At 38.4% G+C, this 14,796-nt stretch overlaps 1 protein-coding gene across 16 annotated transcripts in view; it reads right to left on the reverse strand.

Moving 5' to 3' along the window:
• Nucleotides 1-200: 200 nt before the first annotated feature.
• IKZF1 (IKAROS family zinc finger 1) overlaps nt 201-14,796 on the reverse strand; it is a 71,099-nt gene continuing 56,503 nt past the window's right edge. For 8 of the 16 annotated variants that reach the window (XM_054059385.1, XM_054059387.1, XM_054059386.1 and 5 more), the window contains 3 exons: nt 14,235-14,360; nt 9,554-9,688; nt 205-5,313 (listed from right to left, as the gene is read on the reverse strand). In XM_054059385.1, coding sequence (XP_053915360.1) covers nt 4,607-5,313; nt 9,554-9,688; nt 14,235-14,360 — 968 coding nt within the window. In that variant the 3' untranslated portion in view covers nt 205-4,606. Of the gene's footprint in view, nt 5,314-9,553; nt 9,689-14,234; nt 14,361-14,796 lie in introns of all 16 variants that reach the window. The other 8 variants (XM_054059395.1, XM_054059394.1, XM_054059383.1 and 5 more) reach the window with 8 other exon arrangements.

Consider the following 14,796-nt stretch of genomic DNA (forward strand, 5'->3'; position numbering starts at 1 on the left):
TATACAATTAGAGTCTGGGGACTTTAATCTTCTTTTGTTCATAATAATGCAGTTTTACAAATGGAAATAGATCTAAAACTTTATAAATGGTGCTTTTTCTAAGCAAAGCAGTGATTGTAGTTTGTATTAAATATGTGATGTGAAATTTACTGTGCTGGAATGTGAAAGAAACAGGGACACCCGCAGAGAAATCACCTTTGTTGTGGCAAATAGTAGAGATAATTTCTCCATGTTTTATTTTGAATTACCATGACTCTACATGCAGAAGTAATTGTGTTTTGTAATGACTTTGGTTGGCTGGTGGGAGGGAAGGGTAAGAGGAGAGGGCTGGAAAGGAAGCAGCCTTCTCAAGTCAGCTGCTCAAACGAGCTGTGTGAGCTTTGCGGCCATGATGCTCTGGAAAGGACATAGCCAGTTAAGGACTTGATTTTTAGCTGGAGCTGGTTTAGTAAGGCTGCTTCATGTAGCTGGTGAATGCAGGGCAACTGGCACAGCGCAACTCTTTTTGGCCACAGAAGATGGGTTGTGCAGATGGCCAGGATGAACTCCCCATGATGTGGGCTATAGGTTTGGCTGCAGCAGCTGGGGCCATGCAGGATGTTCAACACTCCCTCGCCGTCACAGAGCTGCCTACCTGCACCTCACCATATATTGTTCCCCCACCACACACAGCCACCACCACCACCCGCTCCACAAGGCCTCCAGCTATACCGAACCTCTTCTTCACCCACTCAGAGAGTGACAGAAATGTTCTGGGTTTGGGTTTTTTTTTAACCACATTCAGGTGTCTTAAAAGATACAGCTCACTTAGCAGACATAACTTAATAACATTTTCGATTTTTATGAACTTCTCTTTTTTTTTTTAAATACAATATTCTCAAAGAAAAAATGAAGTTACAATATAAAAACACAGCAAAAAGAAAGTGTGTAAATACAACTTTTCTATTAGAAAAGACAGTGTTTAAGGAAGGGCAGGGAAGCGATTATTTTTTACTTTTTAAAACAGATATAAACTTAAAGCCACTCAACAAATTTACTCATTTTAGGGGTCAGCTAAACCATATCAGGGTATTGCACCATAGCAAAAAAAGACAGAAAAAGGGAGATTACACTAAACTAGTTTCTGAGAGCACAGTTTGTTCCGATGTACACACACACACACAATTTTATTTTCATGCCATCCTTGCATATGTTCATAAATAAAAGTATTGAAACCCTTGTTTCTAAACAAATTGAAGGCGATTTTGTGCAAAAAAAGAAAAAAACCAAAAAAAAGCAACCCCAAAAAGCCCCTTTGTGAACAGAGAATGCTGCTTGCTCCTGCCTTTAAACTAAGCCCTCTGTTACATTGTGTCTTAATATACTCACTTATACTACTTTACTCTTTAATATACAACATCAACATATTCTCTTATAGTATAAATAAGAAAACTCCAGACCCAGGAGACAAACCCACTGTGACTGACAGTGTGTCATCATGTCGTATGAACCATTTTAGATATATATACACACGTACATCTGCATATAAAACATTAACGATGCACAAACCCACAAGCAGGGCATGTGCACGTTGACAAGAAAAGCGGCACAGAGACTCATACACGTGCATGTGCGCACAGAGATGTTGCAAAGGCAGTGAACCTACCCAGTAATCAGAAATCACGTCTAAAATTTAAGTTCAAGGCAGTCTTAAACTCCACTGGAGCTATGCGCGTTTATGCAGTTAATGAACATGGATTTATTTGTGTTGGGTTGTAGTAAAAGCATAGAAACAAAACCACCTGAGCAAGCCTCTGTCCCCCCCCCCCCTTTACAGCTTTTGGTGTCTTAAAATGAAGGGATAAAAAAAAATATGACATGGGGTACATAGTGGCCTAAATCAAGGAACAGTAGGAAAGCGCAATCAAAGGAGAATGTCTCTGTGCAGCCAACATCTGTCTTCACACAGGACATTGCAGCAGGGCTTGGAAATTACTTTTCCCTGCCTGGGTGGTATGAATAAAAAATGGAGAGGAGTAAGAACAGATGAATGTGTCCCTACCAGCTATGAAAAAATGAACCCATGTTAACTTCATTGAAGTGAAAAGAAGAAACTCATCACCATAAGCTCCCCACTAAAATGTCTCCTTCAGGTGATTACTATACAAAATACCTGGTAATACCATATTGCCAGGTAGAGTCTGTCTGGAATCTAAATGTGTAGCAGGCATTGATGAAAAAATCATAGTTGAGGCACGAAAGCAGCTGGTGAATCCCTGTGCCTGCCTCCTTGCACTGTGCCTTGAGCTGGGGAGTAACGGGCAATAATGTCCATTGGCCACTGAGTTACAGTGTGTGAGTACAGGGGATCGCCTTTGGGGGTGTAGTTTACACTGCCATTTTTCGAGTGGTCATGCTGTATGTACTAGCCTACCTAATGTAAGAATAATTTGTTTTCACTGTTTTGGGTATGTGCATCAGTCTATGGATGTTCACCCACAGCATTCACATTTGGTGACAAAGCTACTAAGTAATCATGCACACATACACTTTCAGTGTAAAAACACCACTGTGCACTCATGTCAAATGCAGTGTCTTACAGTTGGCATCAAAAGCAAAGACATGAGATTGTAAAAACATACACTTGTAATTCATTGTTTCATCAGTATCTTTCCTCTAACATCAGTGTTGTTGCTCCTGACTTACACCTGCAAAAGTGAAAGCAGAAGAAGGAACTCTGTGTGCCTGCAATAGTATGTATATATAGGAAATGCATATAAAATATAGCTACATATATCAGGTCAAATTGACCTAGGCACAATTGTTTGTGGTTCCATCAAATTCCTTTTACAATAAATATATGTGCTTACATGCACTCCTGAATGGAGAAAGTATAACTGTATGACAAGACTCCTAGACTTATTGGTTATAGGATTGTGTTCATTGGACAATACCCATTTACTTTGCAGAGTGGAAGTATTTATACATTAAGCTAATAAGATGGGTTATTTTTATGAATGTTGCCCAGGAAGTATTGCAGCACTGATGACAGATTTTTATGCAGCTGCAAAAATTTGGGTTTTGCCCATTTTAAAGTACAAGGGTTTTCAGTGCGAGAAATGAACTATTTGGAAGAGGAAGTAAAGGGAAAGTTTTTTTTTAAAAATTTTTTTTTTAATATCAGCTGTGCTTGGGTTTAGAATCTATTAATCATAGAAGTTTTGATTCTAACTGAAATTATAGTATCTGCAGCAGAACCTGTCACGGAGTAAGCTCTTGGTGGATTTTACTGCACTTTGCCAAGTGTTGCAGTCTCTGGTTCCCATTGAGCAAAACACTATTTTTTTCAGCCTTAAGATTAGTTCCACTAAAGTAAAAGTAACTTAAAGCACATGGTGAAATGATTTGTTGAATAGGAAGCTAGGGTTCTCAGCACCTTTGTGGGGCTTGGCCACTCATTAAACAGCAAGTGCCAGGAATAAGGGAGAAGACTACAAATTTTGACTGGCTGGTTTAATTCAGTTCAGTGCCTTAAAAATAATTAAGAATTACAACACTTATGAGTAGAACCACAAAATGTACAGGAGGACATCTTCTGTGCACATAAAATAGGGATTTTTTTCATACACAAGGGAAAGACATTTGGATATTTGCCAGGCAGTTTAAAAAGATGAAAAATGTGATGTGCATAAGGAGACTTTCCCCACACATATTTCTAGCTAGTGCTTTTCCCAACTGTACATCATACTTTCCTAAATAACTAAAACTTAAAAAAAGACAAAGAAAAATTAAATACATTATAACTTGTATATGCAGAGAGAGAAAAGGGGTTGCTTAATGAAAAGCAGGGGTTTGTTGGATAGGGAGAGAAAATATTTATTCAAAGAAGAGCCAACAATACCCTTTTTCTATACATTAAATGCAGTTCATACTTCACAGAGTATATTACAAGGGTGTTTCTTCTATCTTTCACATACCTGCTCACCTGCCTAGTGACACAAACAAAACACACCATGATGTCAATACCAGCAGCACCTTTGCAGATGGAAATGTTCTACTTTTTACCACCAAAGCAATTGAGGATTCTCTGGCTGAGGGGTCTCATCTCACCCCAGCTATCTGTGAAGTCATCTGAGATGGGACCCTCCAGTTCAGTTGAGTTTATTCTTCCCAGATTCAAATACTGCCAGGAAGTCAAAAAAGCATATATCTGGTGTAAGAGCCCTATACTCATGGTGTTAAGAGAGAAACCTTGGCCACTCCTGCCTGTTGCATCCTCATCTGCATGGTGCATCCGTCACATGGTTAAGAGTTTTGGCAAGGAAGGTTTGCAAGAAGCATCAGTTAAGGGGAGGCCTTTCAGCTATGTGACTACAAAAGCTTCTACTTACATTAGTAAAGGTTTTCGGTGATCAAACATTTTCAGTAAAAACTTTAGCATTCATTTTAGAAAACTGAGTTGCAATGCATGCTACCAATATGAAAATTTTTTCTCGTGGGAGAAGATATCTGAACTTCTGATTCTCTTGTTACTGTTACTGTCCAGACAACTTGTGCTTTGTTGCTGTTGTGGCTCGTGCAGCTCCAGTAATGCAGCTGTTGAGGCTATATCTGTGTTGGAGGAGTTTTAACCCATGTGGAAACGGTGCTCCCCTCGAGTTATGTGGGAAGAAAATTCATACCTGTCCTGGCTATGGTAGCCACACATGTTGCATTCAAAAGGATCGCGGAACCCGTGGCAGCCCATATGGATTGTATACATCACGTGATCCAAGAAAAGGACTCGACAGTGTTCACACTTGTAAACCTTTACTTGCTCCCCACTGCTGCTGATCACTTTGAAAGCATCCTGGGAATTGTCAGTGCCTGCCCTCAAGACATCATATTGCCTGCTTTCTTCTTTTATAGAGATGCCATTTCTTGCATGGGGACCTATGTGGTTTGTCAGGTAAATCAAACCACTGCGTTCCTCGTTATTACTCTCTGTATCTGTTGAGTCTTGGCAGCTGTTGCTGGGAGAGGCATCTCGTTCGGAGGAGACAGATTTGGCTTTGGAAAGCAGCAACAAATTTTCCACTGCGCTGTCCTGAGCTGTATGGTTGGAACGAGCCTGATTGTCCCCAAGAGGTTTGTGGAGCTGATACATGGGGCTGATGATGGGCACCACCTCAGAACCACCTGGTGGTGTCTGGACAAGGGGACGCAAGGACTCTGCCCCCAGGTAACTGATGGCATTATTAATGGCTTGGTCAATAACATGTGTCTGCATCATTTCATTCTCCTTCTCATAGTTGGTGGTGGCATCATATGGAAGATCTGTCAGACATTTCTCACCTGCAGTGAAAAATAGTCAGGAGTTAGAGGGTTGATTTTTACATAATTGAGGAACCAAACACCATGGATTGCATGATGAATTTTACATAATTAAGGAGCCAAACAACATGGAAGAAAAAGAGTTGATCAAATCCACCTCTGAAATTCACCTGAGGTATTCATAGTTCTCTAACATAGCTGGTCAGAAAAATGGTTGGTCATTTTTAAAATTTTTTTTTACTTGCAAAGTAAGTTGAGGTCTTTGGAAAAACAAATGGATCAAAACAAATTCTGGAAATAATTAAATGGGGAGTTGTGTGAGCTACTGATCGAGTGCTTCATTCTCTCTTTCTCCTTTCTAACTGTACTCTCTCATTTGCCTCCTACAGTGAGCTGAGGCCTGCCTTTGTGGCTAGTGAAGACAGCTTACCATCACAGTCACAGAGAGTGTCACCTCTGTGCTTCAGAGCATGAAGCACATTATCAATATTTTACCTAAAATATTATAGTTTTAGACTGGAAATGATAAGTTTTACTTTTAGAACATCAATTTCTTACAAATAGCCCGCATTGGCAAAGTAGTCCTGTAATTTTGGAAAAAAATGAACAAAACCATAACTTTTCGTATTGCCAACTCCCCCACATCTTGTCTTTTTAAATAAACAGTAAGTTAGACATCTTACCAGAAGCTACTAATCCTAGAAATTTTGTGTCAAATAATTATGTCAAGGAGCAGCTTAGAACCATGGGAAAAATTTAAGCGCATTTGTAGGAATATACTTTTTACTACAAGGTAAAAAGCCTTATACAGAGGAAGACTGCTTGTTACTTGTAGCTTTGACTCTAATTTGTGATGCCAGAACTAAGGGGGAGACAAATTTTTTTTAAATTGGACTGCACTAATGTATCTCTAGCTGGTTGCCCTAGTATTGAATGCTGATTTTACCCACAATTTCTCAAAATTCCTAGACAGGTAGGATGGAGAAAAACAGAGAAGGTAAAAGCTGGGAGTGGGAGAAACTGTTTAACACAGATGCTGATCTTATGAATCTGAACAGTCTTCTCAAGCAATGTAAACCATCAGTGTTATTGTCAGGCTCCTAATAAATTTTTGCAAAGGAGTAGGAAATTATCACAGATTCCTAGGGACTACCAGTAACACATTGTTTACGGTCTGAATGGATTTTCTAGCTCTGCAAATCTTGGGAAATTCATTGAAAGTCACAAATATATCTCTGAGTTGCTGTCACCATTTCCTAATCAATGTGACATTTGATCGTAGGCTTTGGAAAGTCCTGATTTGTCTAAAGGAAATGCTAATAGGAGCATGGCAAATTTACCAGAAGATTTGAAAAATGATTTATCAACACTTTCCCACCCAGTTTCTACTCAAACTGACTGTTTGAAGTCAGTGAAAATCCCAGAAAACTTCTAGAATGACACTATTGCAATGACGGAGCTGAAGTGTAGAATGTCCTGCTGTCTACATTTACTCCAAGATATGGTTTCATACCAGTTTTTCTGTCTCTGCAAGCAGAGAAAGAAATACTGTGAGCACTGCATAAGTTCTATAAGGGATGTAGGGTACAGACACCTTCAAGCTGTGCTGCACAACCTTCTTCTTTCCCTCATTTCCTCTCCCTGTTATTCTGCCAGTTTGAGGATCCCTCTGTTGGGGTGCACTTTCATTTCTTCCAGATTTACTATTTTTAATGCTATAGTTCTCAGGCAGAGTTTGGGGCAGAAGATTCAATGTATGTGTTGTGAAAGACTCTTGAATTAAATAAATAAATGCCCCCGCCCTGCAATGTGAACCTTGATATACTTGAATCAAGAGTACCCTTGATCCAAGGAGGCAAAAGTGAGGTCAAAATCATTTTTATTCCACAGGCACTGTACAACACTGAAAAGTGGGACTGGTCTTCATTATGCACAAGATTTTGGGCATTCAGAAGGCCTTTTAATAGCTGTTTCTTGGGTAGCATTTGCTTTAGGCAGAATAGTTGGACTGAGAGGATCAAGTGCTCCTAAGAAAAATTTGTTTCCCACCAGTGAAACAGGCACAAACTTGAAGTAGGTAGGTATCATTTCTATATCTGAGCAATGCAAATAATATTTGAGCTCATTAAAAATAATAGCTCATTTCTGTGGTTATTAGAGCATAAGTAAATGAAACTGCTAATGATTTGATGCAGTTTGCACTGCTCGAGGTTCTGGAGCAGGTATCTAAATAGTAAAAATGTACTCAGTGCACATGGGCACTTCTTTTCTTTTTTATATTGTTTTTGGTTTTACCCCCTCACTTTTCTTTGCTGCCCATTGTTGTTACTTGATAAATATGTGTCAACCTCACCTGCAATCCTTACTCTCCAGGTTTGGATGGCCCAGTTCTGCTTTTGGGTCTGGGAGCTCTTCCAGTTTGGAATACAGAGAGAATTTTACAGATAACTGGCTTAATTTGGTGAACATTCTCACTTTTGAAAGCTAATAAATTTAGCCTTGAGAAAACTGAGTGAAGCAGCAGTCTTCCTTACACAAAGGATGTCATTTGCTCCTCCTCCCTGGAATTCATCATGAGGATTGGCATGATACGGTAATCCACAGAAGCAAGAAACATGTTTTATTACCCCAAAGTTCTCCTGACCAGTCAGTCCATCCTTGTGTTAATCAGAAATGTACCTGTTACATGAAGCAGCAGGTGAGGATTGGAAAGGAAAGGATTTGGGGGCATTTTCTTGTCAGAACAGTTCATCCTTTTGAAGGTTAGTAAATTTCCATAAATATCTGCTGTCAGTAGGTTGTCTTCCTACACCACACCCTAAATAATTAACTGACAGGAAACTCTGCACTCCTAAAACCCATAGCTAAACTGACTGCCTTTAATTTGAAAAGGAGAATGAAAAAGATAGTCCGCACTCACAGATATATTCAAATAGGATACTTGGTAGTACCTTTTACATTTTAACACTACTGGTCTTCCAGAAGCTTTCACAGAATTGGTATTTTGCTTAATGCAATCAGTTAATGGAGTATCTAAATGAATCACATTTGCCTCACACAGTTGATATATTTTTAGTAACTACCTCTACTAGTATTTTTGTCCTTTTATAAGCCTAAGCATTTCTTATTCTCAACTACCTCCTGGACTTGCTGCCTTTGGATTTGAAGATGATCTTGGACTTTCATTTCAAACATCTTGTTGCGTCTCCAGACACAGCTGAGATTCCCCATCCCTTGTCTCAGAAACATTAGCTTTCCTTTCATCCTTGTGTCCTCATTGCAGAAGGTATATTTGGAATTTCTGCCCCATAAACCGATCTTTTTTTGCTGTGACTTTGGACTGAAGACCTTCTTAAAGTGTATTTTTTTTTCAAAGACTTCAGTTTTCTCTGATTGCCTCCTATAGAATAATATAAATGAATGTGTAGAGAATTAAAAATGGATCTAACTAAATACGAATATATGCTGTCCTCTGACCTCCCATGTTTTTATTAATTTAAGACTAACTCTACATAGCTGCAGAATATTGTCTGTGGGTCTCAGTAATACAAAACTGGTGTAACCACTACTTGGTATGGGCTTACCAAACAGAACAATATAGGTGTAGCCTTTACTTTTAAATTTTAAGACAAAAAATGCTAGGTGCAACTGGGAATGATGTTTTTGCATAATTTACTGAATATTCTCAAAGATCTTTTCATTAATGTATTATTCTCAGTCCTAGGTTTATTTATTTCTGTGACCATATTGGACTGTAAAGGTATACAGACTTTATGAAAAGCTGAAGAATATTATCTGCACTATGTCCAACTATTCACAAATGCTTCCAGAAACACCAGTATGCCCAGATCTGGATGTCATCCAAGAAATTACCGAAATAACCCTGAAAGTGTGGTCAAATGCTTTCTTAGTAGGAAAGTATTTAGTATTTATGTCTAAATGTATGTATTCAGGTTCTTAAAGCAACTTCAAGAGCCTGTCCAGATCTTATAATGATCTTTTTTGTAAGCATTTGTAAAAGATATGAGGAAAACTTAAAATTGATCTCCAGATGTGGAGCATTAAACATGCAGAAATGTATGCTGGAGAAGTTTGGTTGTTTTTTCCCCCCAACACTTTGCTGTTCTGCTTCTATAGAGATAGATACTGATAATTTAGTAAAATAAGTAAAATCATAAAGCAAAAGTAAAAATCCTATGAGATGTTTTTGGGGGTGTGTTTTGTTTTATTTTTTAGGAGACAGCAAACGTTTAACTCTTACCAACAAATTTCTGAGGCATAGAGCTCTTACGTTTGGCGACGTTACTTGCTAGTCTATCCAGCACGAGGGATCTTTCTGACCCTATCTTGCACAGGTCTTCAGCCATTTCACTCTGGTTAGTTTCGTCTTTTATGACTGAAATCAAATGACATCAGAAGGGTTAGGCACACTTGTTCCATTTTAATGGAACTACTGTCTTCAGGTTATCGTTTCTCAGCTAATGTCTTTTAGCTCCCAACCAGCTGGAAGGAGGAGCTCACCACTGCAGACACAGGATGATTCTGACTCTTCTTAGAAGTCCCTCATGCTGAATAATCTATGTACATGTTCGTGTTTATGATACAAAACTGAGATTGCCACTGCAAGGTGTCTGCTGTATGTAATATAATCACTCCACCCCTGTTCTACAGCCACACTGCATTTCCGTGAATAAATTACATCCTTCACCCACCCACTGCCAACCCAACCTGTACTTCTGCACCTCTCCCATAGGAAGTGCCTGCTTCTTTAGCAGGAAAAATGGACAAACCTCTCAACTCCAACAGTGGAAGATGTATTTGCAAACTACACCAGTCCTTCTTTCCTTTTCCTATAGCAAATATAGCTATACTTCCTTGATGCAATTTTAGACTTTAAATGGCAGTTAAATTGCTAAAGTCACATCTATAGTGGAGCACTGATTACCAACACTCAGATGTGTTTCCCAACCTCCTGCTACTGCTGAGACACGGTAGAATTGGAAAGGATCTTAGCTGTAAGGCTCTGGGAAGGGGAGCCTGTTTCACTACATTTCACTTCAGTATTTTGCTGTAGAAACAGAAGGGAAGTATGAAAATGCACTGTCAAAACAATGGCTATGAAATATGTATGGAAAGATGTTTTTGACTTCCAACACCTAAAGGAAGGGTGCAGTAAGATCACAGCCCAACTGGGTTTTTGGTTTTGTGGGTCTTTTTTGTTGTTGTTTTGGCCAGGGGAAGTCAGAGATGGGAGAGAAGGGGTCTCATTTTACTTTCACCTGCTATTATGATATGAATACGTTTTCTGAACCTGAGAGTTGCTATTAAAGGGAGAAGCAAAGAATGATTTTTTAGACTTTAGTTCTGCAAGCTATTTCAATTAGGTGCCCCACTCCACTACATTTCGGTTTCTGTGTCTGCTGAGGATTTGCTTTATCCCTGAATTTACTGCTTTTAGCTATGGGATAGCTTAGTAGTGGACTTGGCAGTGCTAGGTTTATAGTTAGACTCAATGATCTTAAAGGTCTTTTCCAATATACATGATTCTGTGATTTTGCTTCCGAGATGGGTTCACACAACACCTTACTCCGGTGCCTGTGTGTTTCCCAGTAGCTGAGAGCACACCGTTCTTGCACAATGTTATTTGGCAATATACCACTTCTATAAAAGGTGGATTATGAAAGTTTCATTGTTCCTGAAAGATGTGAAACAGCTGGAAAGAGCAGGTTAAGTGTCCTAGGCAGCAACAACCTGCAATACCAAGCAGAGGAGTACACAAATGGTTCTTGAGTTTCTGCTGCAGCAGAACATACTGTGGTGACAGTGACGGGGCAGTGACAGGGAGTCTCAGGAAATTCTGCCCCATCCCCATAAGATGGTAAACGTTGTGACCAATGCAGGATATGGGCAGAATCTGGTCATGAAGATGCAGGTTAGTAAAGATCATTGGTGGCATCTAGTCATCATCAAATGAGCATCTAGCCATCATCAAATGAGCATCTAGCAAGCATCTTGTGGTGGTTAAGGGTTCCAGACACCAGTTTATAAATAAACTCACAGAGAAAGTTTTAAAGTAGCCCATTCAACAGGGAAACAAAAGATTTAATTTTTAATTAAAAGTTGAAATTATCAAGGAATATCCTTTAGGATATAATGGCATTCCACTTCTAATCATTCAAGAGAGTGTAAGTTATGTATCCAACTTTCAAACTTTTAATATGGCAATGTTTAAAACTGCTAAGCCCCCCTCCTCCAACTGCCTAAATTGAACTTTGTACTATTTTCCAGCCTTTGCAACTGACACCCCTTAAATTTGCCACCAACCTGATAACTATTTTTCTGTAATTTGGTGTCTGTGAAAGGAAAAAAATAATTATCTTTCCAAAGAAAAATCCATGAGTGATGGAAGAAATTTTAATTGACCCTTTTAAAAACTTCATACAATAATTTTATTGTTAATTTAAGTAGACCTGGCAAGACTTCAGCACACTTCCATTCAACTCAAATGCAAAACTCCAAGTAATACCTCTAAGAGAAGAACTTCACATGGACAGTGAGAATCTGGTCCTCTAAAATAAGATTTTTTCCATTAAATTCATCAGTGTCCTAATTTTTCCTTCTCTTAAAGAAAGCAAACACAAGTTAAAATGTAAGTATAATCTCCTAGTTCCCTTCTTACTTCTCTTTGCTGGATCTTTCCCTTATTTAAGTACTTTCTCAATTACTTTTGTTAGATTTACAAGCTGATGGTAAGCTTTGACCATTTAGGTCCTCTCAGCTAAAATTCTTTCTATCTATACAGCAGAAAGTATTTTAAAAATGCTGTACAAAACCCAACCCCACTGTAGCAGGATGTCAAATTAGATGTCCTAACAGATTTTTTTCACCAACTTTTTTGAGTGTGAGGAAAAAAAAGATGGTCTGAACTATGACTGTAATAGCTCTATATCATAGCATGAAATATGATAAGAACAATGGTAGTATACTACTTGCTTTTCTATGTATAATGTAGAATGCACTAGAAATCCATGAAGGATACTCACTTCTCAAATATTCCATTGTATGTTTTCATCTTTGAGTTTATAAGGGAAGTAAAGAACATAAACATGGCAAAATGGTATGTTTAAAATCAAGTAGAATAGATTGTTTAGAATGTAAAATACTAGCAAAAATGCAGAGAAATTATTTTCAGAAATGTAGGGAATTGATTTATTAACTGAGTACTATTTTTTTTCTATTTTAAGAGTGAATGTTTTTGCAGGATACAAGGTCTAAATCCAGAAGTTATTCCTTTAATTTTTTTTTCTAACTTGAAAACCCACTCCTATTATATAAAATATAGATTTATATCATACATTCAGTATATACAAGGAAGAAGTATTTCTTCCAAGCTTTCACGAAATCCCCAAGTTTTCACCCCACTGAGATATTCAGGCCTAGGGTAGTGTAAACTTCTGGTTGGATTTGCTATAAACAAGGTCCATCTCTAAAAATTTATTATTTCTTACTAAAGTTTGCGATTCCTTATACCAGTTTCACCTAAACATTTTTGCTTACTAACACATCAGTAGTAGTTCAGCTACTCATTCATTCAAATTTTCATGCATGATATTATGCAGAGTTTTTCTGCATGCAGGCATTCAAATCCATGTGCCAGACGCTGGACATTCAAATCCCAACACAGAACATTTGCTTCTAAATCCTATCACTTCTTTGAAGAATAAGTATTGCTGCCTACTGTATATTACATTGAGCTCTTATACATTCTCCAGCCCCTCAATAAAATTAGAAGGGGCACTGCTCTAACATGCTGTCTGCCAGAAGCATCTCAGCTGTATTCACTGCTATCATTATGTGCATATACTTTACATTATTTGATAGCATGTAAAAACATACTCAGATTCTCTCCAGATATAAAATATTAAGTGAGGCATCATTGCAAACAGGTCAGAGAAAACCTTCCTTTTTTGTTTCTACAAACCAAATAACATATACTGAGAGGATCAGAGAAGTATGCAAGAAACATAACTTACTGGATGGGCTTAAACACTACCATAGAGAAGCTGAATCTTATATTCTCTACGTAAAACTGCACACGCAAGGGAATATTTTATAGATATTTACTGTGATCAATCCCATATAGATCTTTAGGATCCTTGTTAAAAAAATATTCAAACTCCGGTATCTGCTTGCTCTATTTCTGGTCATAGCTTCAGATTCTACATTCTCCAAGAAATGGACTTTACATTCGCTGTAAGGCCAGTGTCTCAGAAAAGCACCAGAATTCCTCACTTCTCCCAGCTTTCTTTTAAACAGAAGGTTAGGAAGAAGGCTGTCAACAATTTATTAGCCTTTCTGGACTGTCTCAGTGAAACTGGCTAAATTAAATGCCTCCAGCTTCATGTCCTCTATCTTGGAAGAGTGAGATCAAAGACAACTTATCCTTGTTAGATGAGTTGGTCTCAGTGACCAAGTAAGCCCCTTAAGCAGTGCCTGGGAAGAGCAGGAGATGTGCGATGCAAAAGATTCTGAAGCCCTCCCTAGAACAGCGATATTAAGTCTTTATTAGGAATACATCCACAAGAGTTCTGTGATATAGGACTCCAAACTAAAAGAAAAGATGGTGAGATGATGTAGTTATACTGTCTTGAGTTGGTGAACTGAAACTTCCCAGATCATCCAAGTGTTTTGCTACGTGCTTGAGTTTTACTTTGGCTTTCTGTTCGAACTAAACAAAATGAGACAACAGCCAAATAGCTATCAAATATAGAATAAATCCGGATTTAGTATCATACATATGGGGTGTGCGCATGCCTCCTCAATGGAAAAGATGCCACAAATTGTACTACTGTTCCTTTTGTACTCCTTTTTCTGCACACCTGACAGGATAGCATTAATACACAAGTGGACAGCATTAATCCCCGAATGGACATGTTTATTACCTGAATAAAGGCTGCTTGAGATATTCATTGTTTGCAGGTAGTTATGACAGCGTTCTTTATGTTCTTCCAAAGAGCTGCGCTGCTTATAGCTGCGACCACAGTATCCACACTTATGAGGTTTACCAACTGGAGAAAACACAATTAATTGAGATTCAGTAGAGGTATTCAACAGCATATTAGTTATGGTAACAACAACGGGGGAAAAACGCTACCCTGAATATAAACCCATGCTGTGGTGAACTGAAGAAAGATTTTGTCAATTTAAAAGAAAGAAAAAAAAAACTAATGGAAAACTAGCTGTATATCTTCACATCAACAGGCCACTTCTGTAGGTTCTGCAAGCTGATTTAAGATGATTCACATCAGATAAGGAAAACGACATCAAATCTTCAAAAACAGCATCTACACAAGTCAGAAACTGAGACACCTTCAAAGTTCTGTGAGTAACTGATTAAGTGACTAGCTCCCACAGAAGCTGCCAATAGGAGAACTTGTGGTGTAGGTAGAGACACCTGCCCATGGCTAGATGTCAATCCTGATGTAACCAGAACCAGCACAATTC

The sequence above is a fragment of the Cuculus canorus genome, chromosome 2 (genome assembly GCF_017976375.1).
Source record: "Cuculus canorus isolate bCucCan1 chromosome 2, bCucCan1.pri, whole genome shotgun sequence".
NCBI lineage: Eukaryota > Metazoa > Chordata > Aves > Cuculiformes > Cuculidae > Cuculus > Cuculus canorus.